At 35.7% G+C, this 27,169-nt stretch overlaps 1 protein-coding gene across 2 annotated transcripts in view; it reads right to left on the minus strand.

Moving 5' to 3' along the window:
- Grid2 (glutamate ionotropic receptor delta type subunit 2) overlaps positions 1-27,169 on the minus strand; it is a 951,510-nt gene that overhangs the window by 250,474 nt on the left and 673,867 nt on the right. For both annotated transcript variants that reach the window (XM_090356798.1, XM_090356797.1), the window contains exons 9-10: positions 20,510-20,611; positions 144-341 (exon numbers count right to left, since the gene is read on the minus strand). In XM_090356798.1, the coding sequence (XP_090212924.1) occupies positions 144-341; positions 20,510-20,611 (300 nt within the window). The remainder of the gene's footprint in view (positions 1-143; positions 342-20,509; positions 20,612-27,169) is intronic.

The following is a 27,169-nucleotide window of genomic DNA, read 5'->3' on the forward strand; positions in this document are numbered from 1 at the left end:
AATGATACTGGGTAATCTTGTTTTTTTTGCATTTAATATCACAATGCACTATTTTATATCACAGGTGACTTTTTAAGTATGAAAATATCACTTAGGAGTTACTGCTGAACATTTATGCATAAAATAAATAAATGTAGCTTTACCTTAAAAACCAGCTCTCCCACAAGTCCATTCCACGTCCCATCCTCTTGAGGACTTCCATACTTATGGTCCGGAGCAACATAAATTTCATAGTTAAAACCCAGGTAGTTTGATAAGGCATCCAAAACATCAATTGAGAAACCTTGGTATTTCTTTGGTTTACCCAATACATTTTCAGAGACCATCACAAAAGGCTCTTCCTGTAGGGAGATAAGAAAAATTCTGATGTCAACCAAGTAGTTCACTAAAAGGCATAATAAATTCTTGAAAAAAATTTACTTAGAAAATCAAAACATTGTTTGAACACTTTGAAAGAATTAACAAAGGTATAATTTGTATATTATTCATGCTTCACATTGTTGAATAGTGTTCTGTCACCCGAAATTTTGTCTTATCTAATTGTTGCTATATTAAAAAAATGGTTTCTTACCATGTTAGGAACAATCTAAGATTCATCAATAATACTATAATATATTACAATATCATATCATTATACATTATATCATTATGTATTATAATATAATACCACCAGCAGAAACTGGTTTTTCTGTTATCGATTTGTAGATACTTTTGACTATTTATGTAAAAATACCTAAAATATTACTGACATAATCAACTCTTTGGAAAGTTCAAATAGCTTAAAGCTATATAATTTATTTAAAATATATACTAACACTTAATAGAATTAGTAGTTAAATGATTTTATAACTAATATTGTGCTTATCCCCTATGTTTCAATGTAAAAACATCTTCTCTACTGCTACAACCATAAGAAAATAAACCACACCACAGTGCATGTCTATAAGCACAGCACTTGGTTGGTACAGAATGGAGGGTTTAGAGTTCCAGGCCATCTGATTATATACTGAGAAATCATTTACTGTTGTACTGCCTTTTCTTTGTAAGCCACTGCTTTTCTTCTTGCCATAGTAACATTTGGTGCTAATATTTGGATGTTGAAAAATTATGAATTAATAGATTAAAGAGAGGAGAATTAGTCAATGTTTGATAGTATTGACTTTTTTACTTTAAATGAAAATATAGGAAAGTTCAGATGAAAGTCCAATCTTATTATATGTAAGATAAAAACCCATCTTCATTATTTTAATTTCTTTATATCTTTAAAGGTAGGTAAATAAGGGAATAATATAGAGCTGGGAAATGCATATGCATTGTAAAAGTATTCCAAGGTAGGCCCTGAGGGTATTAGAATCAGAATGATTAAAGTAATCCCAAATTTAATTTCAAATTCAGGAATTTTGTAAATGACCACATGTTCTATAAATATTCAGGCCTTAAATGACCATCATTTTATAAGTAAAAGTAACAAAAATAATGACATCTTTCTTCACATGCAATTTATCTATTTCTAGATTATAAAAAACTGTCAGTATCCATGTGCGAGAAATAATGTACCCATACCTGACAAATGTAACTGTAACCCCTCTATACATTATTCTGACCCCAATAAAAAAAAAAAACAAGAAAACAAAACTGTCACTGGCGATCAAACTCAAAGAATGTTCATAAATGATCTTGATTCTTCTATCAATAATTTTGATCCAAAGGTATTTTCTACTTTCAAAAAGCTTCTTTGGAAGTGAAAAAAAATGGATTAAGTTGAGCAGTGATCTGACTCTCAGATAACAATAAACTCTTGAGGTAAAGGATTCTTAAAATAATTAAGATGTTAACTATATTTCATAGTTAAATGATCCAAAGGTATTTTCTACTTTCAAAAAGCTTCTTTGGAAGTGAAAAAAAATGGATTAAGTTGAGCAGTGATCTGACTCTCAGATAACAATAAACTCTTGAGGTAAAGGATCCTTAAAATAATTAAGATGTTAACTATATTTCATAGTTAAATGTAAGATGTGGCAAAAATAATTTCCCAATGTATACTTTGGTACAAACTGCTAGTGATTTCTTTTCTCTCATCTCTTTAGTGTTACTATTTAATATACTAAATTGTTAGGTTTGCTTTCTGTAATGTTTTGTTGTAAGAATGATTTTGTGAGTGCATACCTTTATAAATACATCCCTTTTACTGGTCTGTTGTCAAAATCTGTTCTTAGTAATGTCAACTAATTCATAAAAGGTACAGGGTAGGAATGGTTATACTAAGGTGCATTTACAGGGAGTTGATGAATTATTGATGAACGTACCTTTTAAATTTTATGCCCTAAATAAACCCTTATTGCATCCCGTCATTTTTCAGCTGGATCGATGTTTTTAAAGCTTTATTTTTAAGCTCTAATATGGAATTGGATCACTATTCATGAATTCTACCTCTGGCCCCTTGTTCTCTTTGAGTACAATCAGCCAATATATCAGACAGATAAACACAGCAGCAGAAATTAGATTGAAGTTCTGGGAACTAAAATAAAAAAGATACTCATTTCTTCTCTGCAAATACTTTGATTTAACAAGGTGATGTATAGATGTATGTGTGTGTATATATATTTACACACGCACATATATATATGTGTATATATATGACAATTTCAAAAATTTATGTACCCATTGGCTTTTCCTTTTAGTATCCGTTGAGGAGCTTCTGCATCAAGGTACTATGTTTAATCTCTTTAGTGATGGTAAAAATTCATGGCACCATGAATTATAACAAGTAGGGGAAAATGAGAAGTCAATTTGCCTCAAAAATTTAAGTCAAAACAAAAGCAAAGTTAATGAGAACAATCAAGAAACACAGTAAGACAACAACATCTATTATTTAAGGGTTTATAAAGTTATGGACTTTCTTAATAGATGAGACAACCAAGAGAAAACAAAGAATTTTATTTCAAAGTTACCCAAGAGGTTACAGAAGAAGAAAGCAATAAAATTTACGTTATTTAAACTTTACTTTTCCAAACCTCATTTTATTAATGTGGATTAAGAGCCAAGACTATAAAATTTGGCTCAAAGTTTACCACAATTTAAGATAGTCTTAACTTCATTACAGGATCAGGATATCTGACAGGATAAAAGAATAAAAGTAGAGAAAAATGAAAACAAAAAAATCCAAAATTACCTTTGGAAGTTTGTATCTTTGTCTTAGGCCTCACATTATTTCTTTAAATATCTTCTGCATATAATGTTCCCAACAAAAATCAAATGATAACAGGTAAATCATGTGTCTGATTTTAGAACTAGCAAACACAATATATCACATAAATAAATTTTCAAGGATTTAGATAGTAACATTTTCAAGTGTACTACATATGCTATTTTGTAAAATAAAACAGAAAAAGTATGTTAACTGGCACTAAATAATAGAAGATACTGAAGCTATATAAACATGGTCTTTGGCAGAGGGAATGGATAATAAGAAAGTCATTGCTGGGGGCCGGGAGTTTGGCCTAGTGGTAGAGTGCTTGCTTAGCATGCATGAAGACTTGGGTTCAATTCCTCTGTACCACATATATAGAAAAAGGCTGGAAGTGGTGCTGAGGCTCAAGTGGTCGAGTACTAGACTTGAGAAAAGTCCAAGATCAGTGCTTAGCCCTGAGTTCAAGCCCCATGACTGGCAAAAAAAAAAAGTCATTGCAGTTGTAGAGAGTAGATTATGGCATAAGAGAGGATTAGGTGTCATTAGTAACAGCTCAAATGATTGAAGATTATAGCCCACGTCCATCTGACATGTATCTTCAAAGTTCAAGTTCATAGTTCTGAATCCTCTATGATGGGCACAGAGTGGGGAAATGTGGAATTTGTAATATTCTATTGTTAAAGTTCATTTTACAGCAATTAGTCTCAAAGAGTATTAATAGGACTTGAGTCTAAATTGGTGAAAACCTGTCTGCTGATTAAATGAAAACAAATTGCTGAGCACAATTTGCTGATCACTTGCATGACAGATTTTCTGAGTAAAAAGCCCCACAGCATCTGGAATAAACAAAGCTTTCTCAAAATGTCCCCAGCTCCTCAATCTAAGTGCATTAGCATGAGGATCTGTAGACTTATTTGTAGAAAAGGGTATTTCAGTGGTTGGTAATTTTTATATTAGTAAGGATTTATTCACATCACTTATAGGGTTATTAGATAATAACTTCATAATTCTGAATTTGTATTCAGTCACTTAAAAAAATCTCATGCTAATTGGTGAGTTGATTTACAACATGGTTTGCAGCATGAAGATTTTATAGCTAATGCCCATATTTTAGTAATATGTAAGATTGCTGGGAAGTAATTGGGTTTAAAAAGAATAGGATATTTTTGATGGGCACAAGCTCAAAACTCTTCTGCCAAGGTTCTTTCCAAGGGTTATTTAGGTGTTTTGTTATGCCTGACTTTACAGAACTGCCTGCCTAGCCCACACTGGGAATGAGTCACTGACAATTGCTTATAATTCTGTTCACACATACAGCTCAAAGACATTAAAGAGAGAATGAGAATATTTCTTAATGGCTTGTTCAAACTGTTTTCCCATTACCCACACTCTTGGTTGAAGCAAAGAAAAGTTGTCTTTATGCATGGGGAGAGCTTATTTTGCTCGAGGATGACACATTCTATGTTGATACGCGCAGAATTAATGGCCACTATTCTCCTTGGGAAAACCTCGTTATGTTTTATAGAGCATATATGAGTGTTAGAAATTGTTATAAGTTCACAAAGGCTAGAAGTATGGAATTGGACCGGGAGCGTGGGCTAGTGGTAGAGTGCTTGCCTAGCATGCATGAAACCTTGGGCTTGATTCCTTGTACCACAAACACAGAAAAAACTGGAAGTGATGTTGTAGCTCAAATGGTCCTCCCATTAGCTTTGAGGATGCCCAAGGCCATTGCTCAGGCCCTGAGTTCAAGCCCCATGACTGGCAAAAATTATGGAATTTGTTTATAAAGAGAGGGCAAGTCATCAGAGTAGGGGACAAAAGCGTAAGGAACAGCAAGAGAGGAAGCAATAATCTAGGTGTTATGAAATAGATGACTGAGCTCCATGAAGAGAAAGGCAGGTTGTGAGTATGGATAATGGAAGACATTCTTCTAAAGGATTTGGTTTTTGCTGGAAGATTTTTATGTAGGAGCAAATAGTGCACTAAATGTGCATTTTGAAGTCTTCTCTTGTGTATTTTTTAACCAGACAATAAAATTCAACTACCAAAAATCTCTCATCATTGTAACTGGCTAAATACACATTTTACATATCATTTATGACTTCAGTTTTGTAAGCAATTATCTAAATGTGAAAAATTATTTTAAAAGGGGCAGAAATGTAAACATCGAGGCATCTAATAGATGTAAAGTATGCAATAGCTGTAAAGTATTCAATAGCCATGTAAAAGTGCAAAAATTAGACTTCATGCCACTGGATCTAAACAATACTACATATAGGGGAAGAGTAAAGATGCAGCAGTTTATTTTGTCATTCAAAAGTATGTTAACACCCAGCACATGCTAAGAATATAGTAGAAAGCAAAAAAAGAGAAAGAATAAAATAAACTAATATTTCTCTATATTTCTAGGTCTTCAGTTCAAGTAGGAATAATAAACAGTAGGTAAAATAATTCTTACGTAGATTATGGGTTGACAAACATGCACTTGCTGATGTGTAAAGAAAACTTATACAAATAGGTGAGAAGTAGGTGAGAGAGGGCAGAGAAAGTTACTTGGAACTGTACCCCTCTGTATAATCTTTTACAATAGTTATTTAAAAGGAACATCTGTAAACACAGTATCTGAGAGGACAGAGAGTTCAAACACATCAGGAAAGCATCTAATAATTTGTAAGTTGGGAGACAATTATGTGACTGGGAAAGAAAGCATAAGGGCCAGAGAATAGGCAGAATTTAGGGGCCCTAGGTTTGAGGTAGGGTCGAAGTTGACTAAGCTCTTTAAGGCATTGTGAGCTGGGAAACTACTGGAACAAGAAGTGAGATGGGCTCAGAGCATAAGAGATATATTTTAACAAATTACTAAAAGGTGGCAGTTGCATGTGTGTATGAAAGTTACTATTGACAATAGTAATTGAAAGAAGCGAAGAGGCAGCCAGGAAGTCAATCAGGACTCTGCCATAGAACAGGAGTCAGCTGATTGTGATGTAATCGGGCTCTAGGTCCTTTCAGACCCAGGGCTCATGGAATTCACTGATATATTGGCTGTGGGGTCGTAAGTACTTACTGAGAGGTGATGCAATTCTATGCCATCACCTTCCTGGAGGCCCACCGTGAAGGGCTTGATGCTCGGAAGGCATGGACTTCTAAGATTCACCTTGAAATGCCTTTTACTGAGAGTATGTATCATGGTAATTCTATTAGAGGAGCTAAGGCTTTGAATCAATAGATTAAAGTTGTCAAGTTGAATGTTCAGCACAGAATCAAAGAGAGGATATTGTAAAAAACTTAAGAGCACTAAAGGCAAATTGAATACATATTCTAACTTTATAAAGATAAGTATTAAAATCTCTCCCTTGCTCAGGGCTGGTGGCTCACTGCTGTAATTCTAGCATGGTGGGAGGCTGAGATCTGCAGATCTCGGATTGAAGCCAGCCAGAGCAGGACAAGCCCATGAGACTTTCATCTCCAAATAATCACAAAAGTGAGAAGTGGATCTGTGGATCAAGTGGTAGAGCACCAGCCTTGACCAAAAAATCTCAAGGAGAGCATCCAGGCCCCAAATGCAAGCTCCAGTACTGGCATATGTACACACACACACACACACACACACACACACACACACACATCACACTTCTGACTAAGTAAAACTCAAAGTCATTTAAAGGGAGATATTTATTTTTCCTAATTATCATTTAATTCATAATCCCTGAAGCTTAAAGTTTAAAAGGGCAAAGTTTGGTAACAAACACTGAGGGTGATATTTATTTTTGCTCTGTTGAAACACATTTGAAAAATGAAAATTAGAATAGGAATTACTTTATTTATCAGTTGGGCATTACCTTTCATCAAAGGTAATGCTAGCGTTTATTCACAGCCTGGGAAGGCAGTTGACTTTCATGTATACCTCTTATGTGACCCAAGATTGGTAATACTTTTTCAGGAAATAAATTCTCAATGAGAAAGAAAATGCTTCCAAGTGTTCATATGATTTTATCTGGTGATTTTTTGTGTAAAGAAATAATCATAGGTGAGTTTAAGGTGTATATATATATGTATATATACATATATATATACATATATATATATATATTTGCCCATTAACCCTCTGAGTATGGGTTTTAATTTCCTCTATTGTTTAAATCAAAGAAATTGTTCACTTAGTAAAACACCGAAACATTAATGATGTTTTCAATGATCAATTATAGATGAGTTTGCTGTTATTAATTTTTGTTTTCTATATTGTCCAAATTTTTGACATTGAATGTAGAATATCTTTTATCCACAATAGCTACAGATAAATGAGTCAAAAGGAAGAGGAGACAAACCACACTTGGACCAAAAGTTGTTTAGAATTTTTTAGTTTTTTGTGGATCATGGGGCTTGAACTCGTCCTGGGCTCTGTCCTTGAACTCTTCAGCTCAAGGCTACTGCCCTACCTTTGAGCCAAATCCCACTTCCCATTTTCTAGAGGTTAACTGGAGATAAGAATCTCAGATCCTTTTGTGCGCAGGCTGACTTTGAACCTTGATCCTCAGATCTCAGCCTCCTGAATAGCTGGGATTCCAGGCGAGACGTACCATGCATGGCTGTTTGGACTTTTCAAGAAAGTTATATAGTAAAGGTAAACACTAGTCAAAGGCAGTCATAGAACTCCAGAAAGAAGAATTCAAGACAGGAATATGGAATCCAGAGAGAGCAAAGAAGTCAAAAGAGAAACAGAAGACATCCTTGTAGAATGAAATGGAAGTGAAATTTCCCTGTATTCCCATGGAAATGGGAGGCCCAAAGACTCCAGGAGTATGATGATACCTGGTGTTTCACAAGCTGAAGACCATGGAGACATGTTGAAAAGCTGTTTGCTTACTTAGAGAAATAAGAACAGAAAGCCAAATTTCAGTGTTTTTTTGGGGGGAGAGGGGTGAAGGAAGAGCACTGAAATAGGGATAGAATTGAAGAATCACTCATAAGAAAGGATATATTAGTGTTAAAGAGGTTCTCATGAGCTTACAAGCTAAAGGAAGAAGCAAATAACACACAGCAGCTACAACGATAAAGTTAGGGACGTATCTGATAATCTTCATAATGTGACTTTCATTAGCATAGTTTTAATTTTTTCCAGTATTTTGATTGCCACATTTCAGATGAAAGAACTGAAACTTGAAGGGAGAGAAATAGTACACTTGAAGTTACAAAGTAAGGTTGAAAATAAAATTACAAAATGGTTGCAATTTCAATCCTGTGTTGTCCGGTACCAAATCCTACTTTCTTAGCCTTTAACTAATTGATGTGTTTACATTGTCAGAGGATGGGCATGCGTGTGTACATGGCTAGTACACACATGGCTAGTACATGGGCTAGTCTTGAACACATGGTAGTGAGAACATACTCATTTCACACAGGCACAGTTACTCCCGATTGTAATGCTAGCAACTCGGGAGGTAAAGGTGGCAGTTAAAGGTGAGTCCTTGCAAAAGTGAAATGTGGAAGGTTGTGATGAGTGACCATCTCAGCTGTGCAAAAAACATTAGGAGGAGGGGCATGGTCCATGATATCCCGAGAGTCATCTTGGAAAATCCATTAACTCAGATGAAGCAAAATGGTAGGGTATTTGTTTGGCTAAAAAGAAAAAAATTCCTCCTACACCTCAAAAATTTGCTATCATATACAAAATAAAGGCATGAGTGTTTTCTTACTCTTTGGAGCCACACTTGAATTTCAATCAGCAATTTTGCCATAAAGATGATTTTTTTTTAAGTAAAAGCATTTGAAATCTTATCTGAATTTCTCTTATCTGACTAAAGCAGACATTTTTGGAAAATACGGATGCTAGGAGTTCTTTTCTAGGAGAGATTGTCTGCTAATTCCAGAAAGTAAACAAATTATCACTCTGAAATCTTAACTATATCCACCCCATTTTTGTTCAGTTATAATATCAACCATTTCTTCAAAGTGTTTACAAGGTACGCATTACTGAGTGATTTTCACATTCTTGTGTGAATAAATCTGGTCTTTTCTCCCATTCTCTGTCTACTGTCAGTTCATTTGCAGCTCTTTGACCATCCAACTTAAGCTTGTTGCAGAAAAGTTTTCCTTCCAATAGTAGACAGTTATTTCCTGAACAGAGTCACTCTCTTCCCTGACAGGATTTCTGGAGAGAACAAGGGAAATAATAATTTCACCAAACCTACTCTACACCCTTTGTAGAAACTACTCTCACTCTTGCAGACACTGGTCTGGCTGATCTAAGGTTTTTACAATAGGGTGACAGGTTTTCTATTTCTAGTGAGCTGCATGCTTTCTGAAGGATGTACCTTTTTCTTTTGATTCTATTATGAAGCACAGTGGGAGACTTAAAAGAATAGATTTCCTGCATGGAAGGCAGAAACAGAAGAATTGAAAGCAGAAAGTGCAGATATTTAAAAGCAAGCAACAAACCTGCAGGGATTAAAAAAAAATGAAGAGATCTGTATTTCAAGATACAGAGGCAATATTTTGAGTTTCACAAAAGAAAACATGAAAAATGAAAGAATATTTCTAGAAGTGTTATTAAAATGAATATTAAGGCACACTGAACTGCTCACTGTGGAGCTCTCACCTAAAGAAATGTTCACCTGGACTTCAACAGTGATACAATTATAGGGATACCTATAGACAAATTGGAAAAAGCTCTTATAATTTCCTGGAAAACATATTTTTCTCCATTTCTATATTTCATTGCACACTGAATTGGAACGCTTAGCCTCAAACCAGCCCTGATAATTTCTACATTTATAAGATAACATCACTGAATGGAGCAAATATTATTTAAAGGTTTTTGTTTTTTGTTTTTGCCAGTCCTGGGCTTGAGCTTAGGCCCTGAGCACTGTCCTTGGGTTTTCTCAAGGCTAAAACCCTACCGGCTTGAGCCCAGAACCACTTCTGACTTTTTCTATGTATGTGATACCGAGGAATTGAATCTGGGTCTTCAATGCATCATAGGCCAGTACTCTACCACTAGGCCAAACTCCTGACCCTATTTAGAGTTTTGTTGTCGTTATTTGTGCTTTGAGCATTGGTCTTGCTTTTTCATACATTTTTCAATCTATGTATTAAAAAGTATCTTCAAGCCGGGTGCTGGTGGCTCATGTCTGTAATTCTAATTACTAAGGAAGATGAGGATCACAGTTCTAAGACAGCCCAGGCAGGAAAGATCATGAGACTCTTACCTCCAATAAGCTACACAGAAAAAGCCAGAAAGGGCAGTGTGGCTCAAGTGGTAGAGTACTAGTCTTGAGCAAAAGAAGCTTAAAGACAGGACCTAGGCCCTGAGTTCAAGGTTCAGAACCAGAAAATAAATAAATATCTCCTAAGAAGACATGTCAAGTATTGAAACACAGCTTAATTTTAGGGGTGGATGACCAAAGTCATTCATAAAAGTTTGAATGGACATAGAAAACAAAGTTGGTCTATTTGTCAAACGCTTTGTTCTTGATACATGATCATTAAAAATAAAATCTCCTTGACTTTTAAAAAAGTAAAGGCCATTGCTTTCAAATGCTAATCTGTTGTGCTTTTTATTCCTTGGTAGACTTCAGACCTCCATCCTTCATTTTCTAGAGTGTTTTATTGACTATCACCTGGGAAGATCATATTTGGCTCTGAAAAACATAGCAGGATTTTAGTTTTAATTGAACTGCAGAGCACATTACTTGCAAATCAAAAGGGGAAAACATTTAGCCCTTGCATTTCATTTTCCCAGTTCAGCCAGGTGGTGGTGGCTCATGCCTGTAATTCTAGTGATTCAGGAGGCTGAGATCTGAAGATTGTAGTGCAAACCTCTGACACTCTCATTCTAATTAACGCCCCCAAAGTTTAAAATGGGTCTGTATTTCAAGCAGTAGAGTGTTAACCTTAAGTACATAATAATAATAATAATAATAATAATAATAATAATAACCTAAGGGACAGTGCCTATGTCTAGAGTTAAGGCCCTGAGACATACCACACACACACACACACACACACACACACACACACACACACACACACGCGTGTAAAGTTGATTTTCTCAGGGGCATGGACTATAGCACTTTTGATTAAAGAGTTAACACAGTAAGAGGCACCAATTCACTTGCCATTTGCCAGACTTTTTTGTTTCCAGGTTAAAATGATTACCAGGCCACATTTACATGGAGATGGTATGAAACTACACATTGAAACCCAAATCTCTTTTTATTTCAAGTGATCATTTAAAAAACCCAAGGGATACATTGTTGTATAGTGGTGCAGTTACCTTCTTTTCCTTAACTAACTTTTCCGTTGCTGGGACCTCCATACGGTATGGAAGTTCTACCCTCGACTGCCCACAGCCCCCCTAGAGGAAACTGAGTTTTAATAACAGAGGCCAAGACATTAGTTAAAGCAGTCCCAGACTGCATGCTCTTTAGAGATATTGCTTCCCACTGCAGGACACTAGAGTACCATTTAGGGCAATGGATGGTGATTTGATAAATGTTCTTGTACTGGTCAAAGCTGTTACTGTTGCTTTGGAAAGAGTGGAAGTTCTCTTGGGGGAATGGTTTTCTCTTTGGTAAGGCTGCCACTAAAACTGTCTATTGAGAAGAGTCTAAAAAAACATGCCAGGTTTTGTTACAACATACTTTCTTTTGTTTACTGAAACCAAATCATTATCATATCAAAGCTGTTTTGTCCCCTCCATTGACTGGGAGATTTCTGTGATACTTGAAGATCTCTGCTGGGCAAAACATGGCTGATGAAGAAGACATGGAATGTTGCATATCTAAGAGTTTAAATTGTCCAGGGGTATTTCAGGGGCCTTTTGAAAAAACAATAACTGTTTACTTTGAACTGTGTCTGAGTGACATTCTTATAAGTATTAGGATAGAAATCTTTGAATGTAAAAGGAAGCTTGAAAGCCACCAACCACTACCTACCCTGAAGCTGAAATTGCTACAAAATAACATTTTAAACTTACAGAAAAGGCTTCCCAGCTTTGCTCTTTAGCCAACTACCCCAGGCTCTACCAGTGTATTTATGAAATGTATCGATCGACTTTCTTTGTTTTGGAGGCTATGCAAGTTCATGTACCTCCTTCTGCATCGGAATGTTTTCTTGGGACCCTGAATTTATATTCTGATTTGCCTCACCATCAACTATTTATGTCTTTTAAAGCAGGATTATTCTTTGGCCTTGACAATGGACTTCTTGGGACTTGAATGTTTGTGTCTCTAACCCAGTGCTAGTTCACGTTAGTGACCAAACCCCAGCAACACGTTTCAAGAACCCCGAAGAGGAGATGGAACATGGAGGTTCCCATCAAAAGCTGGCCATGTTAAGAAGTCAGAGTGCCAGTGGCAGAGGTGTGGCAGTTTCCTATCAAAGTATAAGTTTGCTCACTAAGTACGTCATAAATACTGTTTAATACAATGAAATGATCGAAACATACTTTTTCTAAGGGTTCTTTGAATCTCAGGTTCAATAAAGTCCTCTGAATGAAACCTTTTTTCAAACAGTCTGTGTATCTTCTGTGAGTTCCAAGAATCTTGTGTGGCTTTTGGCCATCCATACTTTTCTTTTTGCATAGATGGAAAAGGACCCAGCCAAGGCTCAAGAGGACTCCTAGGCATGTTTCTGAAACAACTTTCCTTGTACTGTGGGGGCTCAAGAAATAGGTCTCACCTTTAGTGAGTGCTTTGAACTAAAGGAGAACCAGGGGTTGGGGCTATACATCGGCAATAGCTACTTGGATCTAATCCTCAGCACCATAAAACAAAAATGACCTATGCCTCCCCTTCACTTTTGTTTTTTCTCCTTCTCTGTGAATCACAGGGAGAGCTCTTTCTGATGTTTCTTATATAGCAAAGCAAAGAAAAGTTAGTTATTATGAACTTCCTCTCTGGTATTTCTGGAGACAATTATCTCATATATTGTAATGGGAAACGAAACAAGTTATTTGACAAGGAGGATCTGCCACTTCCAGTGACTTCTGAGGGGCTGTTACCTGAGTGATGGTACCTGGATACTAAGCTATCCTTTGTTGACCATAGTATTTCTCCCTGAACCTCCCATTGCCCGCCACCACCTCCAGAATCCTATCCCCGACCCTTTTCAGTGTCTCAGACTAGTATTTAAGCTTCAAGTGTCTGGACCTTATTTGTGTGTCACAAACCACATTCATCCCTGTGCCTCCACTACAGAAATAGTCAGCACTTGCAATGCTGGAGTAAATATTGGGATCATCCAGTTACTTCTAATTTTTCAGGAATCAAAGTTCATTGCTGAGCAATGTCTGAAAGTATTTTTGCATTTCTTGCTCTGCTTTGTAGTTATTTACTGCAGGAATTTCAACAAGGCCCCATTACTCCATCATGGTTGGCAGAGAATTAGGCAAATAAATATTTAGTGCACATTAGCTAAGTATAGGTAACACAAAGAAGCCACATAATAGTAGATGTCTCAGCCACATAACAAGTACAACTAATATTCTTGAAGGTTCTGGAAAAATTTAGACATATTAAAATATCCAAAATAAGGCAGATTAGTAAGTTAATTGGCAATTTTATATGAAATTATGAAGTTACCAATTAATTTTTAGCTCTAAAAAGTAACATTTATCTCTGCAGTACATCTCTGGGTTTTATCATTCTTTATCAGGTTCACTTCTGTTGGTTTTTATTTTTTGTTGTTGCTGTTGTTCTGGTCTTGGGACTTGAACTCAATGCTGTCATGGGCTATTGTGCCCAACGTTAGTGCTTTACCAGTGAGCTACAGCTCCACTTCCAGTTTCTTAGAGGTTAAGTGGAGATAAGAATGTCATGGGCTTTCCTCTCTGGGCTGACTTTGAGGCTCCATCCTTAGAACTCATCCTCCGGAGTAGCTAGGATTCCAGCTGTGAACTCCAGGTACGGTTCATGCTCACTTTTGAGGAACTTTATGGAGTGCTGATTTTGTGTTTTTGTGACTATGTCACAACTACCCTCTTGCCAAAGGATGACTTAAAACTTCAAAGTCTCCCTCATATCTGTCTGAATGAAATAATCTAGTTGCTGTAACTCCCTAGAAAGTACAGACACCAGGAAAGACCATACTTCTCCTGGTTTAATATCTTTGAATTTGCAAATGACTCTGCCTATTCCATTCCAACCTTCTGTTTTACAGAATAAATGATGCAATCTGTGTCTGGAATATTTGTTCACTGTCTACTAGGAGAATTCACATTATGGTTTCCAAGAGGAAAAACACAGGTCATACACAATTGCCTCAAGTGCAAGAGATACTAACACAGGTCTGCATGGCAGCTGTCAACTCAACAGCCAGTGTGATGTACAAGAAAGAAAATTTGCAAGATATCATCATGCATCAGATCTGGCAATGGCTTTATTCAGTCAGCACTGCAGTGATTACATATTATAATGTTGCTATAAAGTATACCATTTGTGCAAGCCATTTTTCAAGTGTCTCTATATAAAAATTACATTTCTCTCTTTTACTTAAAATGGGTATAGTCAGGAGAGAGAGAACAAAATATGTGTATATAGTAGAGGTATTATATAGCTATGCCTACTGATGTCACTGCTTTAACAATGAAAATGAACACTATTTTACCTAAAATCTGAGGCTAGATGAAAGTTTTAACAATAGCATCTTCACTTGTTGATAAATAGTATCTCTATATAATGTTAATTTTACATGTACATGTTTCTTTATCTCTGGAGAAAGTTGTAAAAGAGAATATTGAGGGGCTGGGAGTTTGGCCTAGTGGTAGAGTGTTGCTTAGCATGTATGAAGACCCTGGTTCGATTCCTCGGTACTGCATACATAGAAAAATATCCAGGAGTGGTGCTGTGGCTCAAGTAGTAGAGGTCTGGCCTTGAGAAAACTCAAGGACAGTGCTCAGGCCCTGAGCCCAAGCCCAAGACTGGCAAACAAAAAAAAAAAAGAGACTATTTAACACGTGTATAGACATTTCCTGTATTTCTATTTTACTTACTTCAGATAATACTCTAATTTATTTTAGGATACTTCAAATACTTGGTCAAATATCATACTTTCTATTCTTTTGCATATATTCTTCATATTGTTCTATCCCTTGATTTATGCCACTAGCCCTGCTTTTGTGTGCTTAGTTTTTGGGAGGAGTGTCTCATGGAGTTTTTTGAGCTGGCTTTGAACTTTGATCCTCAGTAACTTAGCCTCCTGATTAGCTAGAATTACAGGTGTGAAGATGAGTCAACTTTATCTATTGTTAATGGTTTTCTTTCTTTTTTTTGTAATCATGATTCATGTACACAAGTCTATTATTCAATATCAAAGTATTCCCGTGTGCTCGTCAAGGTTATTTTGTTTTTCTTTGTTGAGTTGTTGGAAGCTTTGCTCATTTTGCCAAGAACTGGATTCCTTATTTTGCCAGCCTAGATGTGGGTCTGCTTCAGGAGCTGTGTTCCAAACCAGTATGCTATACTGTGTGTCGCACTGTAGTATCATTGTTTAGTGATTAACATATCTGATTGTGATTCTCAGTTTAGTTTCATGAACTGGACATTACCCCTCAACCAGTTGTCATCTTTGTGTGGAGGACCTGAACCCCATTTTACTATTAACTCTTTTCAAAGGACTCCTCTTTGGATATCAATCTGGTAGCTACCAGAGTTTGCCATCAATCTTCTTGCTGTCAGGACATGCCCAGTAGAGCCTCATGTCCAACTTTATCTCCTAATACCTAAGGCTATCTCCAATCTAAGAGACTCAAAAGCTGATACCAAAGAGGATTTAAACTTCTGCATACAAGATAAAAATACTGAAGGTTTTCATGAGAAAAACATGCATATTGTCTTAACAAAAACCTTACCGTCAATGATCATTTCAAATCAATTCCTTGGTGGTATTTTAGGGCAAGGCAGAGCACAGAAAGTGTGCAGGAAAGGGTAAATAAATACAGTAGTGTGACTCACTAGATATTATTTTGAAAATGAACTATGCAACTTGAGGGGAAGGGCTCGGGAGGGAAAAACTGGGACAAAACAGCAATGAGGTGACACTGTTAACAACAAATATATTCATTTGTATCTGTAACCCCTCTGTTCATCACCTTCACAATAACATTAAAAAAACACGTACTGACACCAAGAACTTATTTAAAGCTAGTGTGGGACAAAACACAATTCACAGAAGGCATGTGATGTCTAAAGTTTTTGAAGATCATATTTTGGGATGCTTTGGGGGGGAGTTATAGGTGTTTTTGTTAATTTTTCCTCCAGAAAGCTCCAACTTCAATGGCTGACCATCCTCCTTAGCAAAGTATGATAGTGTGACATTACTTGTGATTCTTCAGGTCATATTTAATTTGCTTGCCTTAGGAGCTTGCATATAATCTCTCACAAAATGTTTGAGGTTTCATGGTTTTATTGATAAATTATACCTTCGTAATAACTCATGCTTTTTTTAAACTTAATTTCCACACTGGGGTTCGCTTATGAAAATAATGATGCTTCTATGGAAAACTCTGTGTATTTTGATATAACTGGTATACCTTGTATTCACACAGTTTTCTCCCATCATGATAACCCTTCACAGTCATATTTTTTGATATTTACCAGATAGAAAGTCAAATCAAGAGCCTGTTAAGAAGGAAACCTGAGATGAAAACAAGTACCTTTTGATTGTAAGTGTTCTTTACAGTATATATCAAACTAGTGTAAGTTTGTTGACAAAAGGAGATAAACTAGAGAAGAGTAATGAAATAGAATGAAGAAATCGGAATTAAAAGTAAGCTGGAACTTGTGGCTCACACCTATAACTGTATTCAGGAAGCTAGAATACAAGAATCACTGAAGCACACTGGGCAGGAGAGCCCAATCTCCAATTAGTAGAAAAAGCTCATCTCCAATTGGTAATAAACAAAATAAAATAAAACTAAATGTAAAGGCATTTCTCAAGTGATACAGTGCCTGCCTTAAGCCAAAATGCCAAACTCAGGTCTGGAAGCTCTGAGTTCAAGCCCCCATGCTGTGTGTATGTACTCACATATATACAACCTTATTATTTTTTTTTGTGAAAAATGTGTTAAGAGGAAACTATGGACACTGTTAAATTTAAGTTGATAAATATATCAACATGTATATATATGTATATATATATATATATCAACATGTGGGACTACATATACTCTCCATGTTCTTCTAATTGAAATTTGATGCTTATATAATGTCCCCCCAAAAAAGAAAATACTCTCTACCTGTATCCATTATATGCGGATATTATTCATAAGCTTTCTAGAGAGGCATACTCCAAGAAAATAAAAGGGTTTTTTTCTTCCTTCTTTGTGAATTTCTATTTCTTTAGAGGATTGAGAACTTTCACAAGTATTCCCTATTTCATTCTTTCCTCCCTTTCTCCTTTATACTCGTTTTATATAAATCACAGTTTTCTTAAAACTGTGACATACTGAATTATGAACTGTCAGGCTATGTACAATTTAAAAAGTATTGATAACAAAGACAAGCAATAATTGCTTCTAAGACCATGTTGTGGGTCAACCTTTTGGTGACTCCATTAGCCATGTTTATATTAGTGTTAATTATTTATTTCTCTTCAATGAAATAAGTTGTGGCAATCCTAGAGTACTGTAGGGACTGTGACTGGCTGCATGAGTTTTGACTCATTTTCTTGGAGTTTGATATTAGTGGAAAACTCTGGTTGTGCTAAAGTAAAGACATAGGATTATGAGTGGTCTTTTGCAGTAATCCTGTCAAAAGACAGAAGGTGCCCTGAAAATACATCTGTTAGTGCCTTCTGATTTCTAGTGATCTACTTCTTGGAGTTTGCCCTGTAACTCTTTTAAGCTATTTCTGGGACTCTCTGAGCCTATAAAACCAGAGAGCAGGGAAGATATCTTCAGTTTAACCACTCTTGTTGGCTAAACTCATTCATCACCCTATAGTGTTCTAAAAACATTGTGAGGTAATAACTCTTCATTTGTTGTCCCAGAATCTCCTGAGTAGAACTGGCACAATTTAAGTATACCAGTTATTTTTCCTTAGAGTTATAAATCTTACAGTACTAAATTATTTACTAATATATGTATGTATTTGTATCAATCAATCAATCAATAGATAGGTAGGTATAGATAATATTACAATATTTTCCTTAAATCAATGAATATCATTAGTAGTGATAAAAATGATGGCTTTAAAGCCTAGATAAGGTAAATCAACTCTGTTCACTTATATGTAATTGACTATCAATTTCCACGAATGTAAAGATAGAGGGTAGAGTGGAGACTACGTTTCAGCTACAAGCTAAAAGGTCTCCTTTTGGGGCTATATTCATGGGCTTTTCTCTCTCTTTTGCAAGGTATTGGGGATCAGTCCTGGCAATAAAGGAAGATGGTGTTTATGTGTTCAGATAAAGTCAATGTAGACTAAATCCTCATTCTAGGATACTAGGGGAAAGTTTCAAGATTGGAGTTGCTAGGTAGATGGAGGCGAGAATGATTCTCAGTTTGACTAGAGGAAGCTTGCGAGGATGTATAACAGACAAAGACCTGGAGAGCGACATAATTTCATTCACTAACTATATTCAGGAACTGAACAGGGCCTGAGCTCACAGGAAACAGACCTTTGTGAGTGATGAGGGAAATCTCAAATGTTGCAGGCATTAACACTGTGGGAAGCACTTACCATTTCATGAACAAAATGCCAACCTTTTTATTCATCTTGGAAATGACTTTAAAATAATTGGCCCCTATGAAGCTTTCCCAATAAAACTTACTTTTACCTCAATCAGGGTTAAACATGTCCAATTCTCAGGTCCAATAAAAGTCTACAGATATCTTTACTTCTCACTATTATCACAGTTGGAATGGAGAAAATATAATGTGTCATTCAATGAAAGGGGTAAGAGGGCTGGTGTCCGAGTTTGATTTCATCTTTACTGTAAACAAATATATATATATATTTCAACTTTGAAATTATTCCATTTATTCTTTGATACTTTTAGAATCAATATAGACTTAATTCCTGAGATATACTACAAGGTATGAATTGAATAATATACATAAAGGACTCAGTAGAATATTTAATAAATTTTATTCACTGTATATGTACGTTCCTATCAAAACTCTTCATATACTTTCAGGACAGTGTCTAAATATTAAAAACCTTATATTTATTACCAAGTCTCTCATATGGTGATTATTAATTAAATACTTACTTAATGACTTAATAAAGCAAATTTACTAATTCTACACTTAATTTAGTTTAGAGAAGATCTTTTGCAAATTTAAAAATTGGTTAGATTTTCCAGGAAAACATAAAGTTACCCAACCATGTCTAGGTTTTGAGCTGCTATAAAGTAGCACAAAGTTAAACATGTGGTAGCAGGAAAATGTATATATCTTCATGTTTTATGGCTGTTGAGATACTTGCCACTTGACTTTTTCACTGCTTTTTTAGGAATATTTCTATTGTTTTGCTTATTTATTAGGAGGGAGAAATGGCAGAATATTTATAAACAAGTAAATGGCATTGTCTAAAATGTTTTTCACCCATAATTCTAGTTATAGAGTCACTAAATGGTTAGCTCCATCAAAAATAGAGTCACAGTTGCCTATTCTATTGCCAATATCCTTGCTAATAAGCACAGAGTTTGGAATATGGCTGATTTTCCATAGATATGTGTTAAAAAGTTGATTGGTCTCTCCCTTTGAATTAGGCCTCTAGTTTATTTTTATTAGTCTATTATTGATTTACAATTGCTGAATTCACTGAAAGTGTGAAATGTATTTTCATTGGTTATAGTTACCTCATTTATGCATGCTATACATTCAAGGAAGTCATATCTGTTGGTTGTCATACTTTATAATATATAAGAAATCATGGGACACGGATGGAAATGAGGCCTATTTTGTCTAAGGCTGTTCCCAGCCAAAGCACTGCAATTAAAAACAAAAACATAATGTTTTATTTCATAAATTAATATGTATCTATGACATACAAACCCTTAGCCTAATTTTGATTATGTTCTAAAAACTAAGTGCCAGTGATTGTATATAGAGATTCCCTTCTTGAACACTCATTTGTTAAACATGTCTTTTGAAATATGATGTAAAAATCAATGTTAATAAATTCTTTAATAAAAAAACAACAGAAATCTGTTTCTGACCCACATTAATTGAAAGCTGAGAAAAAATGTGACCATTACCACAATCTCAGAAAGAACTGTCAGGATTTGCTTAAAGCTCTTTTTAGATGACTCTATCAGTTAATAAATCATAAAGGAATGTAATTGGAAAGAAACTCAAGAAGTCCAGAGACTCACCAGAACAGTGACCACACGAAGAACCACACCACGCATATTATTTTCCAGTTTCTTGTCCGTCAGTGTCCCGTTCAGACCTGTGACAGGATTCCAGCACCCAAGCTGAAAGGTAAAACAGCTCCAGTCACTTTTCTGCCGGAAGAACAGTCCAGTGACCTGTAAAGATCTTATGGCGAACTCTCCGATAGTTCATGGAATAATTGCTGTAGAAAGGGTCCTGTATGGGTCTTCTTTATAAACAGCAAATGAAGCCATCAGAAATGCCACTTGCTGCTTTTAAATATCATCGTTGGGTACATGACAGGAGTCAGCATGCTTTCAGGAGCTCAGAGAGGACACTTGGCTTAATGAGGAGTTATGCACACACCAGTAACAGGGGCACTGTAATGCATTAATTGGAAAAGGAATACCACATAAATCCTAGGATAATTTCACATCTATCAATTATTGCACAAGTAATATTGCCCCGCAGTTTCAATTTAATCATAGACACAGCTTTAGCTGTGGAAACAAGAACTATAAAATAATAATAATATTTCTCAATATGTTTAGGATAACTGCTTTTCAAAATATTCACTGCACACACACACACACACACACACACACACACAATCATTATTCTCTCCACCTCCCCCTTTTCTTAGTCAACATTCTCCATTTTCATAGGATATTTTGCCAATAGCAAAACTTAATGTCTTGCGATGTACCCTCCACTACAGCCTCCACTTTGGGGATCCTATTCTTATATGCACACTTTGAAAGTAGAACAAAGCTTGAGTCAAGTGTGGAAATGGTTTGATTAACTGAATCATTAAAGAAGCACCTGGTTGTCTGTGCCATTTCCCATGATGAGTGCAGTGATTTATTCTCTTATATCATATTTTGTTTGTGACATCCAAAGGTATCAACACACTGGGAAATATCCCTCAGAAGTAAATGATTTAGGTGTGTCCTATTAAAATTCACATTTTTCTCTTCAAGCTCCCAAAGGGTGTTTAATTAAGAACCCTAAAATATCGATAATATATTCTAAGAGAAGGGGATGTGTCACCATATGCACAACAAAGCCAGGTTTTTCCTTATTAAAATAATTTGGAAAAGGTTGTTAATTGTTGGTTTCAACTGTAAAAGCACATTAAATTCATACAATGATATGTCACTCTTAGTTACATAAAAAGTCTAATTAGAACTTAGATCCAATTAGCAAATCCAAATGTGTTGAAAGTCTAATTATCAGAGATATTGTAGTTCTCTTGCCAAATTTAAAACCTTGTGAAATTTCTTCTGAGCTGTTGTTTTCTTCTGAGGTCAACCAAAGTCTATCCTCAATTATATTCCTTGACATGCACTTGTTCTAATTACTTCAAGATGATTTTATTTTCCTAAACCAAATCGCAATGGGTAGAAAATAACATTGAAGACATCTAGTGAAGAGCTAAATTTCTGCTCTACTCTCTCCACATTTCATAACTATAGTACTTGATTTTTAAGCTTAACAGACAGCTCTTTAGGAAAGACTCAAACACAGTAAGTAGGTCTAAGATGCCAAAGCAACGTGAAGAGTTTTTTCCTTTATGTTTTTTTTTAAGTTTGGAGAACCTATTGCCAATTTGCTTAAGTAACTGAGATTTATCAACACTAACTTGATGATAGTGTAATCATGCATTGAGTAGTCAACATATTTGATGCTGAATTTGCAACATAACTGGTAGAGCTCTGGAAACACACATAAAGCATATAATTTCTAGCCAGATATTGATGGCTCACACCTCTCATTCCAGCTACCAAGAAGTTTGAAACCTGAAGGATGGCAGTTCAATGCCAGCCCAGTCAAACTCCATTTTCAAATAAGTAGCAAAAGGCATGGCTGGAGATGTGGTTTATGTTGTAGAGGACCTGCAGAGCAAGAGACCTGAGAACCATGAGACCCTGAGTCCAAACCATCCCCAACATTTCTGTGTATAACTTTCAGCTTTTTTTGAATTATCATGAATAAGTAAATACAGTAAATTTAAAAAAGGGTTTAAAGCCCTTCACTACGCTAGGGTTTACAAGTTAAATAGCACAAAATATATTTCAAACAGGTAGGATAGTAAAATATACCTCATCTCCAAACCTAGGTGGGGACTTAGCATTATTTGTTCTGCATATATATGTTATACTTTTTCCACCTAACTTTTTTGTGTTTAATCAGATTCTCTCTCTCTCTCTCTCTCTCTCTCTCTCTCTCTCTCTCTCTCTCTCTCTCTCTCTCTCTCTCTCTCTCTCACATGCATGTGTGTTTTACAAGACCACGTTCTCCTTTATCTAATGGAAATTTTTTACCTTTCATGACTCACTTTCTTTATCCAAACTCACACATTTTCTTTTCAGGTTCGAGTACCAGCACCATACATACATGCATACATACATACATACATATAAATAATATATGCACGGAACTTTATTATGTATAACACACTTATTAACAATAAAGGCCAAACGTATTTCATTTATCCTGAGGCATGCTGACACCACAGATATATACTAAAATGTATAACAAATGATACAAAATATATACTAAAGATGAATGAGGACATAATGTTAATAAATGGGGAAATATTGATGTTAAACACTTTGGAGGATTTCTTAAGTATCTTTGTGCTGTGTATATGCCAGTACTGGAGTTTGAACTCAGAACCCCACATTCTTGCCTGTTTTTTTTCCCTAAGCCTGGTGCTCTGACATCTGAGTTACATCCCCCTCTTTTGACTTTTTTTTTGTTAATCTCTCTGATTTGGTTTTCTCTGCTGAAATTGACTTTGAACTAGAACCTTCATATGTCAGCTTCCTGAGTTGCTAGGATTACAGGTATGAGCCACTGTGACTCTCATTTTAAGATCCTTAAATTTCTTCCAGCCATACCCTCTCATGTGTCTTAGGTTCACTTCAAGACATTCTGCTTGATTTTCATTCTTCCCAACAATAGGTGATGAAAACGAGTTGGTTTTGCACAGATTTAAATTAAGTTAGTATTGACAAGAGACAATATTCTGCTATGTGGAGCAAAACACAAATACAGTGTTTGAGAAAACTTGAAAGAGTTACACTTAAGTTCAAACATGAGACTTATCTAGCAACTCTGATTTAATTGTTCGGAATCTCATCCACTTAACTTCCATGGCTGTTTGGATAAAGTTCTTTTGGTCTTATTGTGTATTTGCTTGTTTCTGTTTTTTTTTCTTTTTTAAACAGAGATATAAAAAACAGAAAAAGACAATGAACACATGATCATACACTATTTATTCATCAGAGTGCTTTTCTATATAGGAAATAATAAAACCGTTCCCTGCAGCCTATGAAATTTACAGTAAGTCTCTCTGCTAATGGCAAAATAAGACTCACATCCTTTTGGTGCCCTGGAAATCTAGGGAACACTTAGAAGAATGAAAAATCTAAGAACTAAATCCATATCCTTTCAATAGCGATAGATAGATTTCCTATATTATTCTCTGGTTATTGCCTACAGTCATTTTAAAACCTTTGAAATGCTTAGTGCTCTAATTATTTCCTTCATTGGAGCTTTAGCAATAATAGCTACATAAGCCTTCTGTTAAAAATCAATGTAATACCATGTGTTCAGCAATCTGGTTGATATATTTGTATGAAAACAATAGTACACTCCTATTATTATATATAGCAGTGCTCACACTGTATTTACTCTTTCCTTTTCTATGTTTTCAGTTTTCATTTGTCCTGGGTTGTAAGGGATGACTTTTGAGACTGGAGTTTTATAACCTTAATTTTCAGGCAGCGTTAGATTTCAAAAAGAGCTGAATAGTTCCACTTTAATTTTACACTCAATAGTTTGTAGACTTTAATAAGAAGAGTCAAGAGAGCTCTTAATTTAATAGTGAAAGGAATTCCCAATATTTATTCTGGCTATACTATCAAAACTACAGGGAAAGGACATGAAATATCTATTGCACTGAGATTGCATGCTATCTGTTATGATGCTTCACTTCCATTCTCAGCTTTCAAACTAAATGAGGAAACAACAAAAGCATGGTTAAGTCAGATCGAAAGCTAGCCATTTATACACATGCAGCTTTTATTGGTAAATATGGCTTCCATAATGGGGTTGAAGGTGTGAGAAAGAATACATGTGGCAAGTTGACTCAGACGCATGCTTTATAGAGCTGAGCTAAATTGGAATGCTTTCTTGCTTAGGAATGCACTATGCCAGTAACTCTTTCAATAAAATTTTTCTTTAGGGAATTTTTCACATGTAAAAGAGGTTCAATTTGTAAGACCTGCTCGCTAAAGGATGAGTGCATGTTTTAAGATTCTAGTTCTACAGTTCTGTCATTATCATGAAGTAGCAGTTGCTTGCTTGCTTCCTTCCTTCCTTCCTTCCTTCCTTCCTTCCTTCCTTCCTTCCTTCCTTCCTTCCTTCCTTCCTTCCTTCCTTCCTTCCTTCTTTCTGTTGGTCATGGAGCTTGAGCTCTGGGCCTGGGTGCTGTCCCTTAGCTCTTCAGCACAATGCTACCGCCTTACCCCTGGAGCCTCAGCATCACTTACAGTTTTCTAGTAGCTAATTGGAGATGGGAGTCTCACAGACTTTAGTGCCCCGGCTGGCTTTGAATCAAGATCCTCAGATCTCAGCCTCCTGAGTAGTTAGGATTACAGGCGGGAGCCACCTTGCCCAGCTAGGACTTGGGTTTCTTGCAGGAGAAAATGCTTTTGAGAAACAAGGAAAAATGAATCACATGATTTGAATTCTTATGGATCCCTAATTTGCTATGGAAAAACAAAAGCTTCTGTACTAGCTAAGAAGATGAATGTAACAACTGATTTCTACAGAATACATGAGAAATAATACACAGACACAGTGAAATCAAATTCTCTGGGAATAAGACTCAGTTTTCAGTATCTTTTAAGTTTTGGGGGGACTTACAATATGCAAGCATGATTGCTCTCAAGCTTTACCCAACACTCAGGGAATACAAACGTGTAGGGTGGTATCTTAATCTGATTGTGGGAAGTCATTACTTTACTGGTTTCTTTTGTAAAAGTTAACTAGGGATACTTTCTCAAACCAGCCTTTTATTTTCCTTGCTTCAAACAGGATAGAAACCTGAAAACTTTGAAGCCAGAATGATGACTGTGGCTTGTGCATAGCTGTGTTCTGGGCCCTGTCATGTTGTGTGTGTCTCAGAACATGGCAGATTCGCCTAGATGAAAGAGTGAGTTAAAACTCCCATTGTTCTCATTACTTTACCTTTTGAACTCTCTAGTTAAAACTGAATGGAAAAGCTCCACAGGTTTCCAGTCTTACTCTCATATTACAGTCATATTCCTGACAGCTTTCATGGTTTTTTCAAGGTGATTCTTCTTACTCAAAAAACTATTTGCTTTCCTTTCCTTTTTGGTCACAGTATTACTTTCTATAATATTTTAACATTAATGATCACAAACTTATAAAACTTGTTGTATTTCTTTTTTTGTCATTTCATACATTTTAAGTACAAGTTCACTTAAAAAATCACATTAGAATGATAACAGTGCTGCTTAATTTTCTCCATTAATTAACCCCTAATGTCAGCGACTCCATCTAAATTTGGTGTTTACTCCTATACTTGTTACACAGGTCTGAACCAAACAACTACTTGCATAAAGTTAACAACGGCGTTATAATGTCCCATTTCTTTCTCCTTCCATACTCTCTCTCCTTTCCACTCTCCCTCCCTCCTTTCCTTCCTTCCTTCCTTCCTTCCTTCCTTCCTTCCTTCCTTCCTTCCTTCCTTCCTTCCTTTTTTCTTCCATCTTTCCTTTGCTCATGTTTGCTTTCCATTAGATGAAATCAAAACATTATCTGTAGTAAGTCAATGTAGGAAAAATGTGAATTTGAAATATTAACTAAAGGAGTATTCGTTTTGGCTTAAAGATTTAGTTTTTTCTTACAGTGAAATTAATTTTTGAGCCTTATTGAAATGATTTGTTACAGAAAAATAATCTCTTCTTTTACAACTCATAGCTTTTTAGTGACTAGATTTCTTTTGTGGAGTGTTTATTATAATACCAAAAACCCAAACAAAACACATTAAACAGTACTGTAAGTATTATTATCAGTAAGAGTAATTTATCATGATTATGGAAAGCTGATAGTGTCATTTGTGTCCTCCAGCAAAGGCAGAGATCTGTGCCTGTTGTACTCAGTGATGAAGAACCAATCTCCTCAAATGGAATATAATATATAGTTCACAAAAAATATTTACCAGTGAATGACATAATATCCCTATGTTTCTGAAAGAATGAATTAATCTCAGCAGCAGAATTTCGTGGCAGGAAGATTTTCATCTGAAGGTGATGGATAAGTCAGCTAATCTCATAAATTGCTGACTAGCTTTGAGATTCTGCAATCATTTGATAGGATTGTGCTCATAGCAAAAATCATTCCTGTGAAGAACAGGGGAGTATTTCTAATTCCAATTTCCCAATCATTCTCACTGTATTCAGTAAATCAAGCATGGCACTCAGTTTATCTAAGCTACCAAAAACCTGACTCCTCTGTCTAGGTCACTGTTTAATTTTTCCTTTCAGGCATCCTTATCAGATGCTTGTGCTTCAACTCAAAATGAAAATGGAGTACTCCTGTTTTATTGGTAACTATCAATCATC

This window comes from Megascapheus bottae, chromosome 23 (assembly GCF_031878675.1).
Source record: "Megascapheus bottae isolate mThoBot1 chromosome 23, mThoBot2.hap1, whole genome shotgun sequence".
Taxonomy (NCBI): Eukaryota; Metazoa; Chordata; class Mammalia; order Rodentia; family Geomyidae; genus Megascapheus; species Megascapheus bottae.